The sequence below is a fragment of the Arvicanthis niloticus genome, chromosome 9 (genome assembly GCF_011762505.2).
Source record: "Arvicanthis niloticus isolate mArvNil1 chromosome 9, mArvNil1.pat.X, whole genome shotgun sequence".
Lineage (NCBI taxonomy): Eukaryota > Metazoa > Chordata > Mammalia > Rodentia > Muridae > Arvicanthis > Arvicanthis niloticus.
The window spans coordinates 65,309,006-65,326,853 of record NC_047666.1 but is presented as its reverse complement, the minus strand read 5'-3'; the positions used below and the strand labels follow the sequence as shown (position 1 = coordinate 65,326,853).

At 47.5% G+C, this 17,848-nt stretch overlaps 1 protein-coding gene across 2 annotated transcripts in view; it reads right to left on the bottom strand.

Annotated features, from left to right (window-relative positions):
• The window catches only part of Tspan11 (tetraspanin 11), a 70,563-nt gene that overhangs the window by 32,703 nt on the left and 20,012 nt on the right, over positions 1-17,848 (bottom strand). The window contains exons 1-2 of one of the 2 annotated variants that reach the window (XM_034512464.2): positions 11,557-11,751; positions 7,933-8,027 (exon numbers count right to left, since the gene is read on the bottom strand). In XM_034512464.2, coding sequence (XP_034368355.1) covers positions 7,933-8,016 — 84 coding nt within the window. In that variant the 5' untranslated portion in view covers positions 8,017-8,027; positions 11,557-11,751. Of the gene's footprint in view, positions 1-7,932; positions 8,028-11,556; positions 11,752-17,848 lie in introns of those variants that run through there. The other variant, XM_034512463.2, reaches the window with a different exon arrangement.

The following is a 17,848-nucleotide window of genomic DNA, read 5'->3' as shown; positions in this document are numbered from 1 at the left end:
GGCACAGGATACAGAGATTCTGAACATTGTGAGATAGTAAATGTGATTACAATGTGTTATAACACCACCAAATAGCTGAGAGATGCAGTGTTTAACAATCACCATCTCTGTACTGAAACAGACACACATTTTCTATTCAGTGAGCTGTTTCTGACTCCCAGTCATTCCCAAACCAGTGACACGAGCACCTGTATCTAAGACCCTTAGAATGATGAGCTCAGACTGCCTTGTGGACAGGTAATCTGCTGGGGTACATGGAACCACTTGGAATCTGATTTTTTTTTTAATTTAAAGAGTCATTTAACACATAAAATAATGCATTTGGGATCCAGGGCTGAAGTCTGCCTGTACACCATGGGCAAAGCACGTGTCTAGATAAGTCTCAAAGTTTTCTCCACATCCTCAGAGTTCCAGCTGCATAATCACCTGAAGAGCTATGAAAAACCAGGGCTGGAACCTGGGCCGATCAGGCTGAGAGTAAGACCCAGGCATCGACTTTTTAGAAAGTTCCCAGGTGCTCCTTTGAGAATCACAGCATAGATCTAAGCGTCCTACCCTCTCTTCCCAGTAGGTGGCGCTATGAGAAGTCCCATAGAGCACAGCTGGCCTGGTGAAGCTTCTCAAAGTCCTGTTTCCTTCCCTAAGTGCAGTTGCCAGGGTGACTTAGGTTCAGGGCTTGAGCAGAGTGCTTTGCCCAATACTTGCAGATCTTGAAAGATATCGGATCTGGTAGGGAAGCTGGGTCTCCAGCCACAATACAAGATCTGGAAGGGTCTGGAGGGCCATCCTGCCTAATCAAGGTTTAGAAATCAAGTTTACGCTGGGTCTGATAATCTAAAAACATCAAGAGAATGGCGTGAATCAATGGCTCTGGGAGTCCAGGGTCCCTCTCCCCAGGGAGTTCCAACTAGTGGAGAAGGCAGCTACAGAGGAGCTGGTATTAGCCATGTAACTAACCATGAGGAGCAGGAGGGTCTTTCTTAACTCCTTCAGAGACTTTGATTTGTTGTATGGGACTTGGTCACCTCCACCTCTGAACAAGAAGTAAAAATGTACATTATTGGGATGGGTTACCGGATGTCACAGGAGGGTAGAAGCCAGAAAGACTGGGCCAAATCCTTCTGGTTGTATGATTAACTGTGTGTGGGTGGAACAACTTCTTTAAGTCCCAGTATCTTTATCTGCGGACTGGGCCACTGGGTAGGGACTGTGGGGTAGAACACTGACCCCAGATCTGGTTTCCTCAGCCCTTTGCATCAGCTTGGTTCTGTAGTGTCAGCTCTTCGAAGGAGAGAGATGGTTTTCTGTCAAATAATAGCTGAATTTCTCAGCCATGGCCTGTAGACAGTGTGTGTGTGCGCGTGCGTGTGCATGTGGGAGGAGACGGACAAAGACACAGCAAGACAGGAGGGGCAGGAGGGGTGGTCACCCACACAGGTTATTGACAAATGTTCATTTATAAAAGAGTAACGTTGACAAAATGCTTTGTGTGTAATCCAGGGCACCTGGCCTGGCGTGAGCAGCCATCCTTGCCTAAGGCCTGATAGAACTAAGGCCCAGACCTGGAGGGAAGCAGGCAGAGGGTCTGAAAGCAATTATGGGATTTATTTTTGGTCGGGATTTTACAGGTAGGGTTTCTCAGCTGGAGACACAGGAAGCAATGGGATCTCTAAGAAGAATGCCCTGGGCAGGGTTCTCTCCCCACCCACCCCCACCTCCGCCCCCTGTAATGGGCTGCCCTGTGGCTTTGAAAGGCAGGAAGCACACAGGGTGGAGGGCCCTGTGTCAGGGGTGGTGGGGCAGAGCAGAGCTGCTTACTACTGGCTCTGTGACATTCTGGAAAGGTTTGGGGTTAGGTAGAAAGGCTGGCCCACTCAGGACCACGCTCCTCATTCCTGAATGGTCCCTGGGCAGCTTCCTCAATGCCACCACCACCCGTGTACCCAACAGCCTTTGCAGGGACACTGACGCCTCTCTGTGATATCTGCATGCTGATCCCACCTACTGTTAGACCCACCTCCCCATCCTCGCTGGACGGCCCACCTGGCTCCTGTCCCAGACCATCCTCCAGCTCTTCCTCTACCTATAGGTGGGCTGAGCCCCTTACTGATCTGCACCCCACCCCGCCAAAAACAGAGCCCAAACTCTTCTGCGTTTGCCTGGAGGCCTTAAATATTTCCCTCACTTGGTTGCATTTCCTTCTTTCACCCCCTGGCTCTAATGGCCTCTTAGGAAGTGTTCACTCATATCTTTTATTCTATCATTTTTTAATCTTTCTACGCATGGCATGATACTCAAGTGTAGGTGTGCCTATTTGCGAGTGTGGCTCCTCACTGTGAGTGTGGAGATGTGAGGCCAACCTTGGGTCGGATGTTGGTCTTTTCCCGCTTTGCTGAGACCGGCAGGGTCTCTTGTTTCCATTGCCTACACTAGGCTAACTGGCCGTCTGGCTTCTGGGGATTCTCCTGTCTCCGTTTTCCGCTCTTGATGTAGGAGTAATGAGATTGCAGACCGTGCACTCCTGCGATTGGCTTTACATGGGTTCTGGGGATCTGAACTCAGGTCCTCACACTTGCACGGCGAAGGCTTTGCCGTCTCCTGACCCATCTTCTAAGCCCGTGGCTGCTGCTCTCAAACTCACTGTCAGTGCTTCTGAGGTAAGGCTGTGCCAGTGAACAAGACCGTGAACCTGGTCAAGGTGATAAGGGCTGGATGCCTGGTATGACATATATGATCGTGGTGACATATATGACCCATATGATATATTGACAGCATGTATCCAACACACAGTACCACCACTCATTCGGTACCTATTTCTCATCCTTCCTTCCTTCCCATCCTTCTTATGCTAATTACTCCAGTGATGACAAGTGTGCACTTATTTCCAGTTCTGCAGGAAACCTGTAATCTCTTTTGTTTTTTTGTTTTTTTTGTTTTTTTTTTTTTGGTAGTGTTCTCCCCACCTCCTCCGGGCATGCAGGAGCTTGGGTGTGGAGCTGTGACCACATCAGCCTCTGCCTACCAGACTCCTGGGCAACAACTCATGTTTCTTGCCCTTGTTTCCTGGCCATTTTTTCTTGTAGAGGGGTGACCTGCATCTTAGAGGGCGGTGGAGTTTCCCCCAGCCCACTAGGAAGCTCCGAGGGGGGCCTAGGAGAGCACTGGTATATAATGTTAGGTCAATGCTTTATCATTCGGTGTTTTCATGGATGCCCACTGAAAACCATTAGTGCTAAGCCTGCCATTGTCCCTGCCCTCAGGTCACTGCAGGTGACTGAGTGGAGAGACCCTGGTTTTAATTACTAGAGTCTAGTTTGGAAAGGAGATGCAACTGGAGGTTAAAACCAGGCTGAGGAGACGAATTATCTGGTCTGAACTGAGGTTAGTCTCCTTAGATACCTGGATGTCTTTCTCTTTGGGAGGCATACTGGGATGGAACCCAGGTCCTTGTATACACTAGGCAAGTGCTCTGTCTCCAGCCCTGCCTCAGCCCTGGTTATTCCACCTTTAAAGCACAAATCCCCACTCCCCTGTCTGCAGTCACCTGGACCCCTGTCTGCATCTTCAGCTCTCACAGTACTGCTTGAGTCCAGTGCACATGGGAGGACCAGTGGCACCCCAGTACTGCTTGAGGCTGGAGCCTCCTAGACTATAGAGGGACAGAAAACTGCTCTGCATCCTGTTAATGAGCAACACTTCTCAAATACCAGGTAAGCATCTCTCCTAGCCCTGCCCACGTGGAGGTCCTATTGGCTGTTGGCCCTGTACCAATACTGTGGGAGTGGCCTTGTAGGGATGGTCTAGTTACATGCAGATCCAGGGTGGCATTCTACCTGCAGGCATGTTCTTCATGCTTTTAAATATCTACTGATGAAATGAATTCATGGGCCTCTGACTCTCTCATCTTGAACCTCACCTACCCTGATGGTGGTGCTCAAGTCCCTGCTTCCAGTCTTAGCTTGAGTCTCTCTGTCTGCCTGTCTCCCTCTGTCTCTTCTGTTTCTGTCTGTCTCTTTCTCTGTCTGAATCTGTGGCTCTGTGTCTGTCTCTCTTTCTGTCTGTCTCTGTCTCTCTGTCTCTGTCTCTGTCTCTGTCTCTGTCTCTGTCTCTGTCTCTCTCTCTCTCTCTCTCTCTCTCTCTCTCTCTCTCTCTCTCTCTCTGTGTGTGTGTGTGTAGGTATACAAGCCCACACATACTCACAGGCCACAGGAGGACTCGGGATGTTCTACTTCTGCCTTGTTCCCACGAGACAGGATCTCTCATTGAACCTGGAGCTAGCCTGCAGCCAGCAAGCTCAGTGACCCTTTTGTTTCCACCCTGCATCCATCCCCGACTGGCTTTGTGCATAAGTGCTGTGGATTTAAACTCAGGTCCTCCTGCTTGCCCAGCAAGTGCTCTGATTCACTTGGACATCTCCTCAGTTGCTTATGTTTCTCTAAATGGGGTCCCCAACTGTAGCACCAAATCCTGGGTGGCCCCTCAAGGCAGGACAGGCTGTGAGCTGAGGCAGCATTCCCAGGCTCCTCCCATAGCCTGGCAGAGCTTCTGGGAGGTTGGGGATATTTTGATTATTGACACAGCCAAGCAGCTAATTAAAATAATAAATTAGAGAACAGAGGGATGATGGGAGCTGTGCAAGGAAGGGGCGGGGGAGAAGAAAAGTGTCTCTTTGGCAGCCACACAGAAAAGCTGGGCATGTTTGCTTTTCAGGGTCACCCAGGAGATATGTCAATGGTGGCATCTGAGATCCCTGGCCAGAGGTAAACCAAGGAGACTTTGAGGGACCAGGTGACGCAGGGTGGGGGGGTAGGGAGCTCCTGAGTCCTGCCCAGGGAGAGTAGAGTAGAGTGGGGTCTGCTCTGCTTTTCTCAGATGAGGGAATTTGACACTCTCATGACTGTGACCTGCATGTAATAATGGCAGTGCTATTGACAAAATAGAAAGGTCTCAGAGGGCATCATGCCCCATCATGCAGGCAAGGTTAGCTTTAGAAGCAACATTTTGTGTGAACACTCCTTTTTTTCTATGCAGGTCATGATTCCAGAAGCTCTAATTGCCCTGATAGGAATGGAGGAAGCTGCTGAAGAGATGATGACAGGTGACCACCATTCATCCCATTGCATTAACAGCAGGGCACGAATATAGACCACCAATTGTACTAGAAATCGCACAATAGCAAGTCTAATCTTACAGTTCTGGAGATATATTGGAGATGTGTGTGTGTGTGTGTGTGTGTGTGTGTGTGTGTAAGTGAATTGCCTAGCAGCTGGATTGTTGTGGTGTTTGATAAGAATGTCTCCTGTAGACTCATCTGTTTGAATACTTGATCCTCAGTTGGTGGAACTATTTAGGAAGGATTAGGAGGTGTGGCCTTGTTGGAGGAGGGATCTCACTGGGAGTGGGCTTTCAAAGCCTGTTTCAAAATGGATAGCCATTTCAAAAGCTCATCTATCCATTCCAAGTTAGGTCTCTTTGCCTCATGCTTGAGGTTCCGGATGTAAGCGTTCAGCTGCTGCTCCAGCACCATGCCTTTCTGCCTGCTGCCATGCTCCCCTCACGATGGCCATGGAGTCACCCTCTGAAACTGTAAATCCCAAACAAACTCTGTCTTCCATAAGTTTCCTTGTTCACGTTGTCTATTCAAAGCAATGGAAACAAACCAAGACAAGTGTCAATGACTGAACTTGGAGAGCCAGGTCCCCATCTACACAATAGGGGTACCAGTGACACTGAGTGCTGGAGTTGAACGGAAGGTCACAGGTGCGTCTATGCAGCCTTTCAGTGCTGGGCATCGTCACCACCAGGCTGACATCCTGAGCTTTTTGCTCCATGCTGGCTTTTGGCAGAACCCTGAAGTGTGAATCTACACTCAAGAGGCATTTTGTATTGGTTTAATAGGGACTTTGTGTTGTACTGAGCTTCTCACCTGGGTGGCTGGGCCGCGCTCTGTGTCAGACTCTGAATTGGAGAATGTGGAAAGACAGCCCTCCCTCATGGCCCTGCACCGTAGTTCTTTAGGGAAGGCAGAGCTGCGGTTGCCCCACGGGAGGCATGCAGACGCTTCCCTGTCCTATGACCAGGTTCAGGTAAGTCACAACAATTGGACTTTGGGGCATGTCTCCAATAGGAGGGGGCCCTCTCTGTGGGGAGGGTTTACTCCCCGAATATTCTCTCTCTGGTAAATTCTGCTCAATTTGAGGGGTCTGAGCTTGCCTCTGGATCATGGACTTAGCCTAGAACTTCAAGTAACAATCTTCTGGTTAACGCCTCTGTGGACTGTGGCCTGTTGTCCTGGCCACCCAAGGACGCCCACATGTAAGATGTGGGGAATTCACTGTCTGACCTGTCAATCTTTGGAGGTTATTTGGAGTTGGCCCAAAAGACTTGTATGGTCAGGAAAAAGTCTTAACAACAACAACAACAACAACAAGTTGACCCAGACATGGTGACTCATGCCTGTCATCCCAGCTAAGGTTAAGAGGATTGCCACAAGTCTGGGGACAGTCTGGGCTACAGTATGAGACCTTGTCTCAGAAAACAAACAAAAAACCTTAAAAGAAACCTGAAACCTTAAAAAAAAAATCTGAAAAGGGAAGGAAGAGAAGGAAGGAGGGAGGGATGGAGGGAAGAAGGGATGGAGAGACAGAAGAAGGGAGGAGGGAGGAATGCATGCTTAGCAAGAATTCTAAATACCCTGAGTGATTTATCTGAGGGTCAAATCTATGCATGTGGCCTAGTTGTCAGTCCTCAGCCCCAGAGCATAATTATCCAGGATCTGTACGCCTGGGCCTCCCTGTTGAAAAAAAAAAAAAAAAAAAAAAAAAAACCTCTTTCCTGAGAAGATCAGAGCAAGTTGTTTCATTTTTTGTTCACAGAAAATTTGCAAAAACATATTTAAGCAAACACTGTGTCTATCATTTTAACACACAGTATCTGATGCTGTCAGATTTCTCTCTGCTTTGAAACCTATCCTGAGCTGCTGTCTTGGCCAGAAATGAGCTTGGGACCAGTGTGACCCCTTGGTTCCTCCGTGTTTCAGCGTGTGCTTGTGCACGCAAGTGTGTGTGTGTGTGTGTGTGTGTGTGTGTGTGTGTGTGTTGTAATGATCCCTTACCTGGTACCTCGAGGCTAGCCCTGTCTCACTGGGATGTTGTTTGGAGACATTCTCAGGCTTAGAGGCTAGGGATTATCTCTGAATTATAGCTAGGGAAACAGACTTAGACATCTGAGCTAAACTGCTCTGGGACGCAGCACCCACAGCTTCCAGGGTCCCTGCTGACTGCAAACCTGCCCTCTTAGCCTTTCCCACATCCAGTGAGACCACAATATGGAACATAGAATCAACAAACACCAGATGGTGTCAAGCCCCTATAAGCCTATAAGCCTATAAGCAGTTGGAAGAGTGAGGCCGAGGGTCACCAGTTCAAAGCCAGCCTGGACTACAGAGCAAGGCATTGTTTTAATAAATGAATTGGAATAAAAGGCAACATCTCTACTGGCCATCTGGGGATTGATTGTATTGTGTTCCTAATTAGCCAGGTAATCAATCACCTCTGGGAGGCAGAGGCCATACTGCTGTGGGAAACTTGTGCCAGATGCCAAAGAGACCATCCCTGTATCAGTGCAGCCCTGAGACCATGGCAATGCCAGTGGGTCTCAGTGGGGAGGGGGCATCATTTCAGCAGTCAGGATAACATGGGGATGGTGGGAAGATAGATGCGGCTACACACAGTTCAGTCTAGATGTGATGTCCTGGACTCCATGACAGCTGCAGCCTGGATTCCTCTCTCACAGCTAGGGCAGGGCTGGCTCTGAGCAGCAGGGCACGATGGGCTCCTGCATGGTCATCAGCTTGGGAGAAGTCAACCTTGGCAGTGACTCAAAAGTGAATATGGCCAGACCGTAGGTGTGGGGAGGGGTGTGCCCGCTTACCCAGAAGAAGAAGTTGAAGGTGAAGAGCAGGTACTTCAGGTGGGCCAGCAGCCACTCATCCTGCTCTGTCCTGCAGTGCGCCATGGCGGCTGGGCCTGTGGAGAATACAACCATGCTGAGTAGGGGACACCACAGGGATCCTTGGTGTCCTTCCCACCTCAGCACCTGAAAGGCTTAACCAGTCAGTGTTTCCCAGTGGGTTCGAGGCTGAAGCTCTCAATGTATACGTGTAACTTGGACCTTAGATGAAGAAGTACGATCTAAGGAAGGGCGATCTTGGTAGAATTTTCTAGACTTCTGGATCTCAGTTTTATTATTATGACACAAGGCTAACCAACAGGTGTCTAGAGTTCTTTTTCTCTCCTCCTCCTCCCCCCCTTCACACCCCACCCCCCCGTCTCAGGACATGTTTCTTGTCCACACACATGCACGCATGCTCACACTTGCTCATGCATACTCACACATTTGGCAAAGCCACAGATCTGAGCAGGATCTTTGCCTGTGTCACTGTGCACAAGCATCTGTCTGGAAGGGACCTTGATCTCCCAGGGCCACCTCACTTGTCCCCAACTCCCAGCTCCCAGAGGAGAAAGCGGGTCCAGTTCGCTAGTGGTTCTGCCAGAAGAAGTTGGGAGACTGCATGCTGACTGCTAGCCTCAAGTGCCCACTGCGTGCTATGAGCAAGTCAATGCCCTCCCACCCAGCATCCTCCCCTGTAAGCACACAGATGAGAACTCTGCTGTGGGATGCTCAGATCCGTGGGATTCTCCGGGTTCAAGGTCTAACTAGGCTTAGGCACATAGTACGTGCTCAGTAAACGGTAAACGAGAGCCTTTTCCATTCCCCTGAAGCCCCATCTCTGACTCAGCACCACCTTGTCTTGCTCTGACCCCTGGAAGGAGAGCTGAGAAGTCAGTGGGGCTCCAGAAGGCCTGCTGGGCATTGACCCTCTTTGCTTCTCAATAGGTACACACCACAGCAGGTAGTCTCTACTCTAAGGCTGTGACAAGTTACTTAACCTCTCTGTGCAGGATTACAAAGCAAGGAGGCTTCACAGTACTCCCTGGCTGGAAGACAGCTGGGGAAATGTGCACACTCTGTTCTCTTAGAGCAGATTCTTTGAATTTTAGCCAGGGACTTTGCCCCCTGGGGTGTGTTGCTGTATCCCACCCTGCGCCCTCTCTCTCTCTCTCTCTCTCTCTCTCTCTCTCTCTCTCTCTCTCTCTCTCTCTCTCTCTCTCAGGTCTGGTTAGGGTGGCAGGCAAACAGTATGAGAGCAGAGGATGACCAAGCAGTTTGATTTTCCTGGAACTTGATTTGTAGACCAGGCTGGCCTTGAACTCACAGAGATTTGCCTGCCTGAGTGCTAGGATTGAAGGCTTGTGCCATCACATCCGGCTTCAGGTCAGTTTCTTGAAGGCATTGGTTTTGTGGGAAGAGGGGTTCCCTTGTACTGGGAAAGAACGTGGATTGGTTTTTAGAGGTCAGTGAGGTCAACTTGTTCCTGACTCTGTGCTAGCTTTTTCACTGGGTATTGGAGGTTTACGCAGACTCCTGCATTGATAGGAAATTTGTCAAGCTCCCCTCAAACTCTACTAATTTTCAGGTCATATATTTCCCAGCTATGTTACAGAATACATATAGATTCGGAGCTGTGACATCATTCTGATAGAGCAGTCCCACTGCCATTAATAAGCACCGTTCTTTATCTCTGACAAAACCAGACATGTCCTTAAAATGGGAAAGGCTGCTTTCTTCTGGTTGCCTGGCATTCTGATGTTACAGCTGGACTTGAAGCTGCCATTTTGTCCCCCCCCCGCCCCCCAAAAAAGAGCAATGCAACATGTTCAAAGAACTTGGGGCTCTGATCATTTTGGAGCTGCTACACTATCCCTAAGCTGGTCATCTCCAGCAAACTTGGAGTTTCTTTAAGCCACATGTGTAAATACGTAATTAAGCACAGCTACTTCTGCTCTGCCCTGGTAGGGAAAATAGTGAAGACAGAGGCATGTGCCAGCATATACCAGTGTTATACCCAGATTGTGGGACCCCCTAAGAGACCATCAGGGTCCACAACTCCAATACAAGCTTATAAGAGTCTTTATTCAGGCTCAAGCTTGGGCCAAAAACCTCCCTGACACAGCAGGATAGGAGAATGGCCCTGAGATCTAGGGGAATGGGGTTTATAAAGGGAAAAACCACAAGCAAGGATTTCCAAGATTTGGCATTACATGATTGGGTAAGAGGGTTGGCCTTTAGGCTGATTGGTTCACAGCATCTGGTCAAACCACAAAAAGGCACCACACATCTAAAGGGAGCATCTTGACCTGGGAACGACTTATGTTTTCTTGGCCCACCCTGTTATTATCGACTGGCCACAGTTACTACGTCTATTTTGCAACTGCCAAGAACATTTTGTGGGTTTTCTCAGTACTCAACGGAGGGGGCCACATTACTCTGAGGACAAGTTAACTTAAATGGAGTCTGGAAAACAAAATGGAGTTTATTCTGCTACTTTAATCCTGTGTCATTCCTCACTTACTAGTTACTTTGGAGGCCAATCTTGGGTTCCCCGAGGTCTGGCTTTTTTCATGGTAATTTGTTGATAGTGAGACCTCATTACCGTTAATTGAATAGTTCTCAGTCTCTGTTTTAAATATTGTAAAAGCTTGTTTAGAAAACATGGTCTGAAGGTAAGGAGAAGTAAAAGAATGAATGACTAAGGGTCTTATGAGGGTGGAAATAAGAGTTGTTAACCAAGGGGAAGAATCAAACAACGAATGGTACCAACTTTTGTATTCTGGTTCTCTTCCACACCTGTCTAGGCTTTCCCTGACCTTAGCCAATGACTCACAAATAACTCCAAAATGGCTGACGTAGAAGCAGCACTCCTCATGTAAGGTGGCATGTAACCCTCCATGTTGCAGGAGCACTCAGTCTAATCCTGTCCTCTTTTGTAGCACCACTTCATCTAGAGAATTTACATTGTGCTCCAGATGGGAAATGGACCTATCTGGACACTGGATATCCTCATCTATGTCTGCCTTTAAAGTGTTATAGTTCTTTCTCTGTAATGCCCATGCAGCTATTCTGGTGCCAGCCCCAGTTAGTCCTGCTCCTAGAATCAACACTAAGATCAAAGAGCTAGGCTCTCTTTTGTCTCATAACGCCTCCCTCAGTTTGTCTTATTAAGGCTTTCTGCACTGTTTCCTCTGAATAATAGGTTACACGGGGCACTAATTGAACCAAGATACAGAACCCATCTGGGGTAGAAGAATTAAGAACCGCCCCATTCACACAAGAGGTCAGTCACAGGCCCACCATGCTTGTTCTGGGGGGGGGGGTTAATCTATTTGGAATGGACTAGGGGAATGGTCTGATTACAGAGGTGTTGATATGACGAGGGGACTTTTCCTAGGCAGATACCCTGTCCTGATATAGTTTGGAGGGTTAAAGCTGGACCTTCCTGAGACCACCAACATGCAGAACCCCTTTCAGAAATGTTGTATTCTGCTATTAACCCTCTGCCTTCATAAAGGGGTTATGTTATATAACATTATAACATAACCAATAGGAGGCGGTAAGTTTGGGCTGGGAAGCATTCAGTATCTGGAAGGTATTTACCATCATTGACCAGAGGTGATCTGCTGATTCTGGTTGTTCAGGAGGGAGCTCTGGATCAGAGGGTCCCTTCGATTGGATGTCTGGTGGTAAGGTAGTTGTCGGTCTAGAAGGTGCTGGGACCGAGGATGATTTAGGAGGTGCTAGAATCTGATTTGGGCCTATTGCTGCTGCTGACTTGCCTTCGGTCAGTCTTATTAGGAGTTTGACTGTAAAAGTGAACATGAACAGAACTATGGAGCTGTTCCCTTGTCAGAAAACTGTGATAAGATCTTCTTTTGACACCCCCTGTCCCCCACTTCTGGTGATGGATGTTTCATCATCCCCAGGCACCACAGTAGAACTGTTCAGGACCCCCACATTTGGAAGTTTTTGTCTACCCTGGACATGTATAAAAAATCTCCCATTGGTATTTAGGATATGAATCTTGAGGAGTCTGTTTGGTGTGGGGCCATGAGTTGTCAGCTAGCCAGCACAAATCAAAAATCAAGTCCAGGAACCAAGATGTTTCGATTGGCACTTTTGTACAGGCCAGGTGGGTGCAATAGTCAGTCTCGGGATTTTCAATCACCCAGATTCAATCAAAAGGTTGGTGTGGGTTAAGGGCTGCAATACATACAGTTACCAGGGACAGTAGACTCAGGGCCAAGTCAGTTTTTACTTGACGGATTTGGTGTCCTTTTGAGCCTTCCAATCCGTTGTGGCTTGAGCCAGGTAGTCTTCTTTAGTGGAGAAAGGGTTAGTGGGTCTGGCCTGAGTATAGTACATCCAGGTGGTGATTCTGTCCACTTTGATGGCAGTTGGCATGATCAGCAGGATAATGTGAGGTTCTTTCTACCTGGGTTCAAGCGTGCCTTGGCGAACTCTCCTCACATAGACCCAGTCTCTTGGTCGAAACTTGTGCAATTCCAGAACTGGGCCTGCTTCTTAAAGGGCTCTTAATTTAGGCCAGCCATATTTATGAGTCCATTAAGTTACTCTGACCCTAAATATTAAATCCTCCTCCTCTAGTTCTACAATGGCTGCTGACTGCAGGTTGGGTACAATGGAGACTGGGATACCATACATAATCTCAAAAGGGGTTAGTTCCTTCTGGTAAGGAGGGCAAAGGGAAGGAGCATCATCCATTCCCTGTCAGTCTCTAAAGTCATTTAGTTAAGGTCTCTTTTAATGTTCTAATCATTCTTTCTACCTGGCCTGAACTTTGGGGTCAGTACACACGATGCAATGTTCAATCTACCCCAATAAACTTTGCTACAGCCCGACTTACCTTGGATACAAATGCCAGTCCATTTGATCTGACTCTATCATATGAGGAAATCCATATCTGGGTAAGATATCTTCCAATAATTTCTTAACAACTACCTTGGCTGTCTCAGCCTTAGTTGGGAATTCCTCTGTCCATCTGGAGAGAGTGTCTACAAATACCAGCAGATGCTTGTAGCTGCACCTTTCCAGCTTGATCTTTGTGAAATCAATTTCCCAATAGGTCCCCAGTCTCTTACCTTGCAGTTGGGAGCCTGGATGAGGTTGCTGGGGGTATTGGTCAGAAGGCAAGCTTTACAGCTTGCTACTATGTCCTCAAGAGTGCTCTGTATATCCTTGAAGGTCACCTTAGATTGTCTAACTGCATCTGCTATTCATTTGATGCCCATGTGGGCGACTGCGGAATTTTCTGAAAATGGTTCTTGCTAAAGAGGTAAGTAGTAGTAGCTTACTTTCAGTCGATTGCCACCTGCCCTCTAGACATTGACTGGCTTGTAGCCCGTTTACTGTCTTCTTCTGTATAGACCAGTTGCTCTGGCTGATTGGGATTGGGTAGTTCAGGTAAAATGGTGGCCCACACAGAGATGGCTGTTCCCTGTAAGGCTAGCTCCTTGGCAGCCTTGGCAGCCAGATTGTTACCTCTAGCTACGGGTGCCATTCCTTTTTGGTGCCCCAGGCAATAAATGATTGCCGTTTTTTTGGCAGCCAGAGGGCTTTAAGAAGTTGTCAAATTTTGTCTTTATTTTTGTTAGTTTTTCCTTCTGCTGTGAGGAGACCTCGTTCCTGGTAAATGGCTTCATGTATATGAGCAGTTGCAAATGCATAATCAGTTGTCCATGTAGATGTCCATGTAGTTGTCCACGTCCTTTTCCCATGATGAGGGCCTGTGTTTTGTGCTATCAGTTCAGCCCTTTGAGCTGAAGTGTCTGGAGGAAGAGACTGAGTCCAGATTTTCTGTTTCTGTAGTCACTACCACTTCCGCTTTCCTCTGACCCTCATGGATGAGGCAAATCCCATCTGTAAACCAAGTCTGCTCTGCCTCCAGGAGAGGAAAGTCCTTCAAATCAGGTCGAGTACTATGTACCTGAGCCAGAAACTCGTCATATTAATGGAATGGGTGGTCCAGGTCAGGATTAGGTAGGAGAGTAAAGGGGTTCTGGGAAACAGGTGGCTGGAAAGTAACTAGTCCAGGGTTGATTAGTAAAGCCCGATAATGAGACATGTGGGCATTACTGAGCATTTGATCAGGAGGCTGATTGAGTATCCCTTCAATTGCGTGGGGGGTTAGTCACAGTTAAATTCTGTCCCAAAGTTATTTTATCTGCATCTTTAACAAGTAGTGCCATGGCCACAATAATACGCAGGTAAGGTGGCCATCCTTCTGCCACTGGGTCCAGTTTCTTTGATAAATAAGCCAATGGCTGTTTCCATGGCCCTAGAGTTTGGGTCGTAACCCCTTTTTGCTACCCTTCCATGCTCATCAACATACAGATGGAATGGCTTAGTATGCCCGGTAGCCCTAAAGCAGAGGCCGACAACAGGGCCTGTTTTACCTTTTCAAAGGTCTTCTGTTGTTTCTGAGCCCAGATAAAATCATTAGTTTCTTTGGTGACTTCATATAGAGGCCTAGCCATCTCAGCAAAGCCTGGAATCCATAGCCTGCAGAAGCCTGTGGACCCAACGAATTCTTTCACCTGTCGAGGACTCTGTGGGGTAGAAATACTGAGAACAAGCCTCCTTCCTTGCTCCTGAGAATCATCACTTCCTTCAGGATGTAACAAAGGTAGTTGACCTTAGTCTTGCAAAGTTGTGGCTTTTTAGCTGATGCTCAATACCCCCAATGTCCTTTACAATCTGCAAGAATCTTTGAGTTCCTTTTTGGCAACTCTCCTTGGACTCTGGTCCAAGCAGAAGATCACCTACATATTAGGAGAGGGTAATATCTGGGTTGTTAGCCTGGAACTCACCCAGGTACTCATGCAGAGCTTCATCAAAGATGGTGGTGAACTCTTGAAGCCTTGGAGAAGGCAAGTCCAGGGTCAGCTGTCTGTTGATGCCTTCTTCTGGGTCATACCATTCAAAGGCAAAGTATTCCTGGCTCTTAAGGGCTGGGAGTAAGCTAAAAAAATGAATCTTTTAGATCAAGAACAGAATACCATTTTTGGTCCAATGGCAATGCGTTCAGCAAAGTATAGGGGTTAGGTACTGTAAGGTGTATATCCATCATCCTGCTATGAACTTCCCATAGGCCTTGGACAGGATAGTAGTCATTAGAATTTGTTTTTTTTTTTCCACTGGTAGTAATGGAGTATTCCAATGACTTGAGGACTCCCAGGGTCAACAGTTTACAAATATAGCTTGTGATCCCCTTCTGTGCTTCCTGGGATATGGGAGACTGGTAGGCTTGAGCCAAGTCAGCTTCTGGTTTAAGCTCAACAAATACAGGAGGTCGATGTTTTGCTAGGTCAATGACCCCTGTTTCTGCCCATGCTTGGGGAAATTTTCTCAACCAGACATCCAAGTCTTGTTCTGGGAGTTATTGGTGACTTGTATAGTCTGTGCTCAGTCTCAGAGATCAGGTTAAGGGTCAAAACCTGGATTGGGTTACCTTTCTGATCCAGTAATTGGAACCCCAGGTTTAAAATGAATTTGTGTTCTCATAGTTGCTAATAAATCTCTTCCCAGCAAGGGGTAGGGGCATTCAGGGATGACCATAAATAAATGGGTTACTCATCTCATTGCCAAGTCTACTGATCTTCAGGTAGTCTGTGAACATTGTTTAGTACCTGTGGCCCCTTGGACACAGGACTTTCTGAAAGACAATGGCACTTCGGCCTTCGGGAGCATCAAATGTTGAGCTTCAGTATCCAACAGAAAGTGGAGTGGCTTCCCCTCCACTCTAAGGGTTACCCTGGATTGGGGGAGGGGGTCAGAACCCTGAGTCCCTCAATCCTCCTTCTCTGCAAGCCTGACCTTATACTGTGGCTTCTTCTTTGGTCAGTCTTTAGCCCAGTGACCTTCTTCCTTGCAATAAGCACATTGATTCTTACCTAACGGTGGCTGGCAGCCCTTTTTAAGATTCCTTTCCTTCAGTAATCCATTGGAGCTGGCATTTCCTTTCCCCTGGATCTAAGGCATTGTTGGCCAGAAGGACTCTGGCCAAACCTCTATTCAATGTCTTTCCTGTTTTAATCTACTTTCCCCCCCACATTTTCTCTGTTATTGAATGTCTTTTCTTCAATTTCCACTAGATCCCTCAACAACTTTTCTCCTAATATTTCTTATCTCGGTAACTTCTTCCTGATGTCTGTTGCTGACTGATTGATGAAAGCCAGGGTACAATGCCAGAATTCTGTTTTCTCAGGGTCTATGTATGTATGGCTGTGGAAAGCCTCCGTGACCCATTTGAGAAATGCTACCCATCAGATCCCTGACTAACATCATAAACCTTAGCCCAATTAGTGGGCTACCGAGTGGCCGCTTTGAAACCTACCAACAGAGCCTGGGCATAGATCTGGATATGCCCCTTACATTCAGCCTTGTTGAAGTCCCAGCTTGGTCTCATAAGGGGAAATCTCTCATCAATATTGGCTTGGTTTTGGGTTGGAGTGCCATTATTTCTTGGAACATTTTTTGGAGACTCCTGGAAATGGTGCTCCTTTTCTTCAGTAGTAAAAAGAGCCTGCAAAAGCTGCCGACAGTCATCCCAAGTGGGCTGATGAGTAAAAAAACCAGTATATAAGAGGCCAATAAAATCCTTAGGGCACTCAGAAAGTCAGGCGTCTTGCTTCCTCCAATTATAGAGGTTGGCAGTAGCAAATGGTGAGGCTGTTTCCTGTGTTGGTCTGCTGGCCCTGTTGCCTGTAGGGACAGAACAGTGGAGTCTGTCTCCAGCCCTCCAGTCTCAGAGGACACAGCACACCTACTCCTTGTGCCCTGTATGGGTTCCTCTTCTGCCCACAAGGCTGGTGCTGCTGGAGTGGGTGGTGGGGCTGGAGCTGGCACCTATTGTTCCCTGTCACCCTGTGGCACAGGCAGAGGAGGTATATAAGGTGGAGGCAAAAAATGAGGTTCTCTAGGATACTATTCTGTGAGACAGGGTAGAGAGAAGCTGTTGGTTTGGGAATCTCCTTCTCATCAGTCACCAGGGTCAGCACAGTTCATGACAAGGAATCATTAGCAGGGGGAAGGAGGAAAAGTTTAATCCAAGGTGGTGGGTTAGTAAATAAATCCTTTCAGACTACTATATAGGGGACTTGATCAGGATGCCCACGAGCCTTTTGAAACACGTTTTCTTCTATTGCTAACATTGTGGGGAGATGGAAGGTCCCTTTTGGTGGCCATCCAACATCAAAAGCTGGCCACTCCCAGCTGCAATAAGTGGCCATTTTCCCTTTGTTTACATCTACAGAGGGGCTATGAGCCTTAGCCCTAACTTCTTAAAATGAGTCAGAATAAGATTGAGGGGATGAGAGGCAATCTGTACTATGGCATCCATCATAGTCTAATGCAAATATAGACCAAACAACACAAGAAACAGAATAGAAAGACAGACGCGTGCAAAATGGTTGCTCTGCAACTGAAAACAAAAACAAATCTAAAAAATTGGCCTCACAGATTCCCACTGGGAAACCAAAAGTGTCATGAGGAGGAACATGATTGACAGTGGGGCTCTTTCAGTCTTCCACCAAAAATTCCTCCAACTGACAGGTGGGCACTTTATCAACTCTGGGGCCAAGAATGTCTCCCTGACCTCCTCGGCTGTGACTCTCTAGAATGTCCATTCTTAGTCACTCCTTGCTGTATATAGGAACACTTCAAGGCTTTTTTTTCTTCCAAAAATGAAATCAAGAACAGGCACAGACAATACACAAAGACACGAGACAAGGGGTGTTTGGGGGATCCCAGACGAGCCCCCAAATGGTCCCTCAAATGGTCCCTAAGAGAAGTCTTTATTCAAGTTTGAGCTTGGGCAACAAACTTCCCTGACACAGAAGGATAGGAGAGGAGTCCCAAGGTCTAGGGAAAC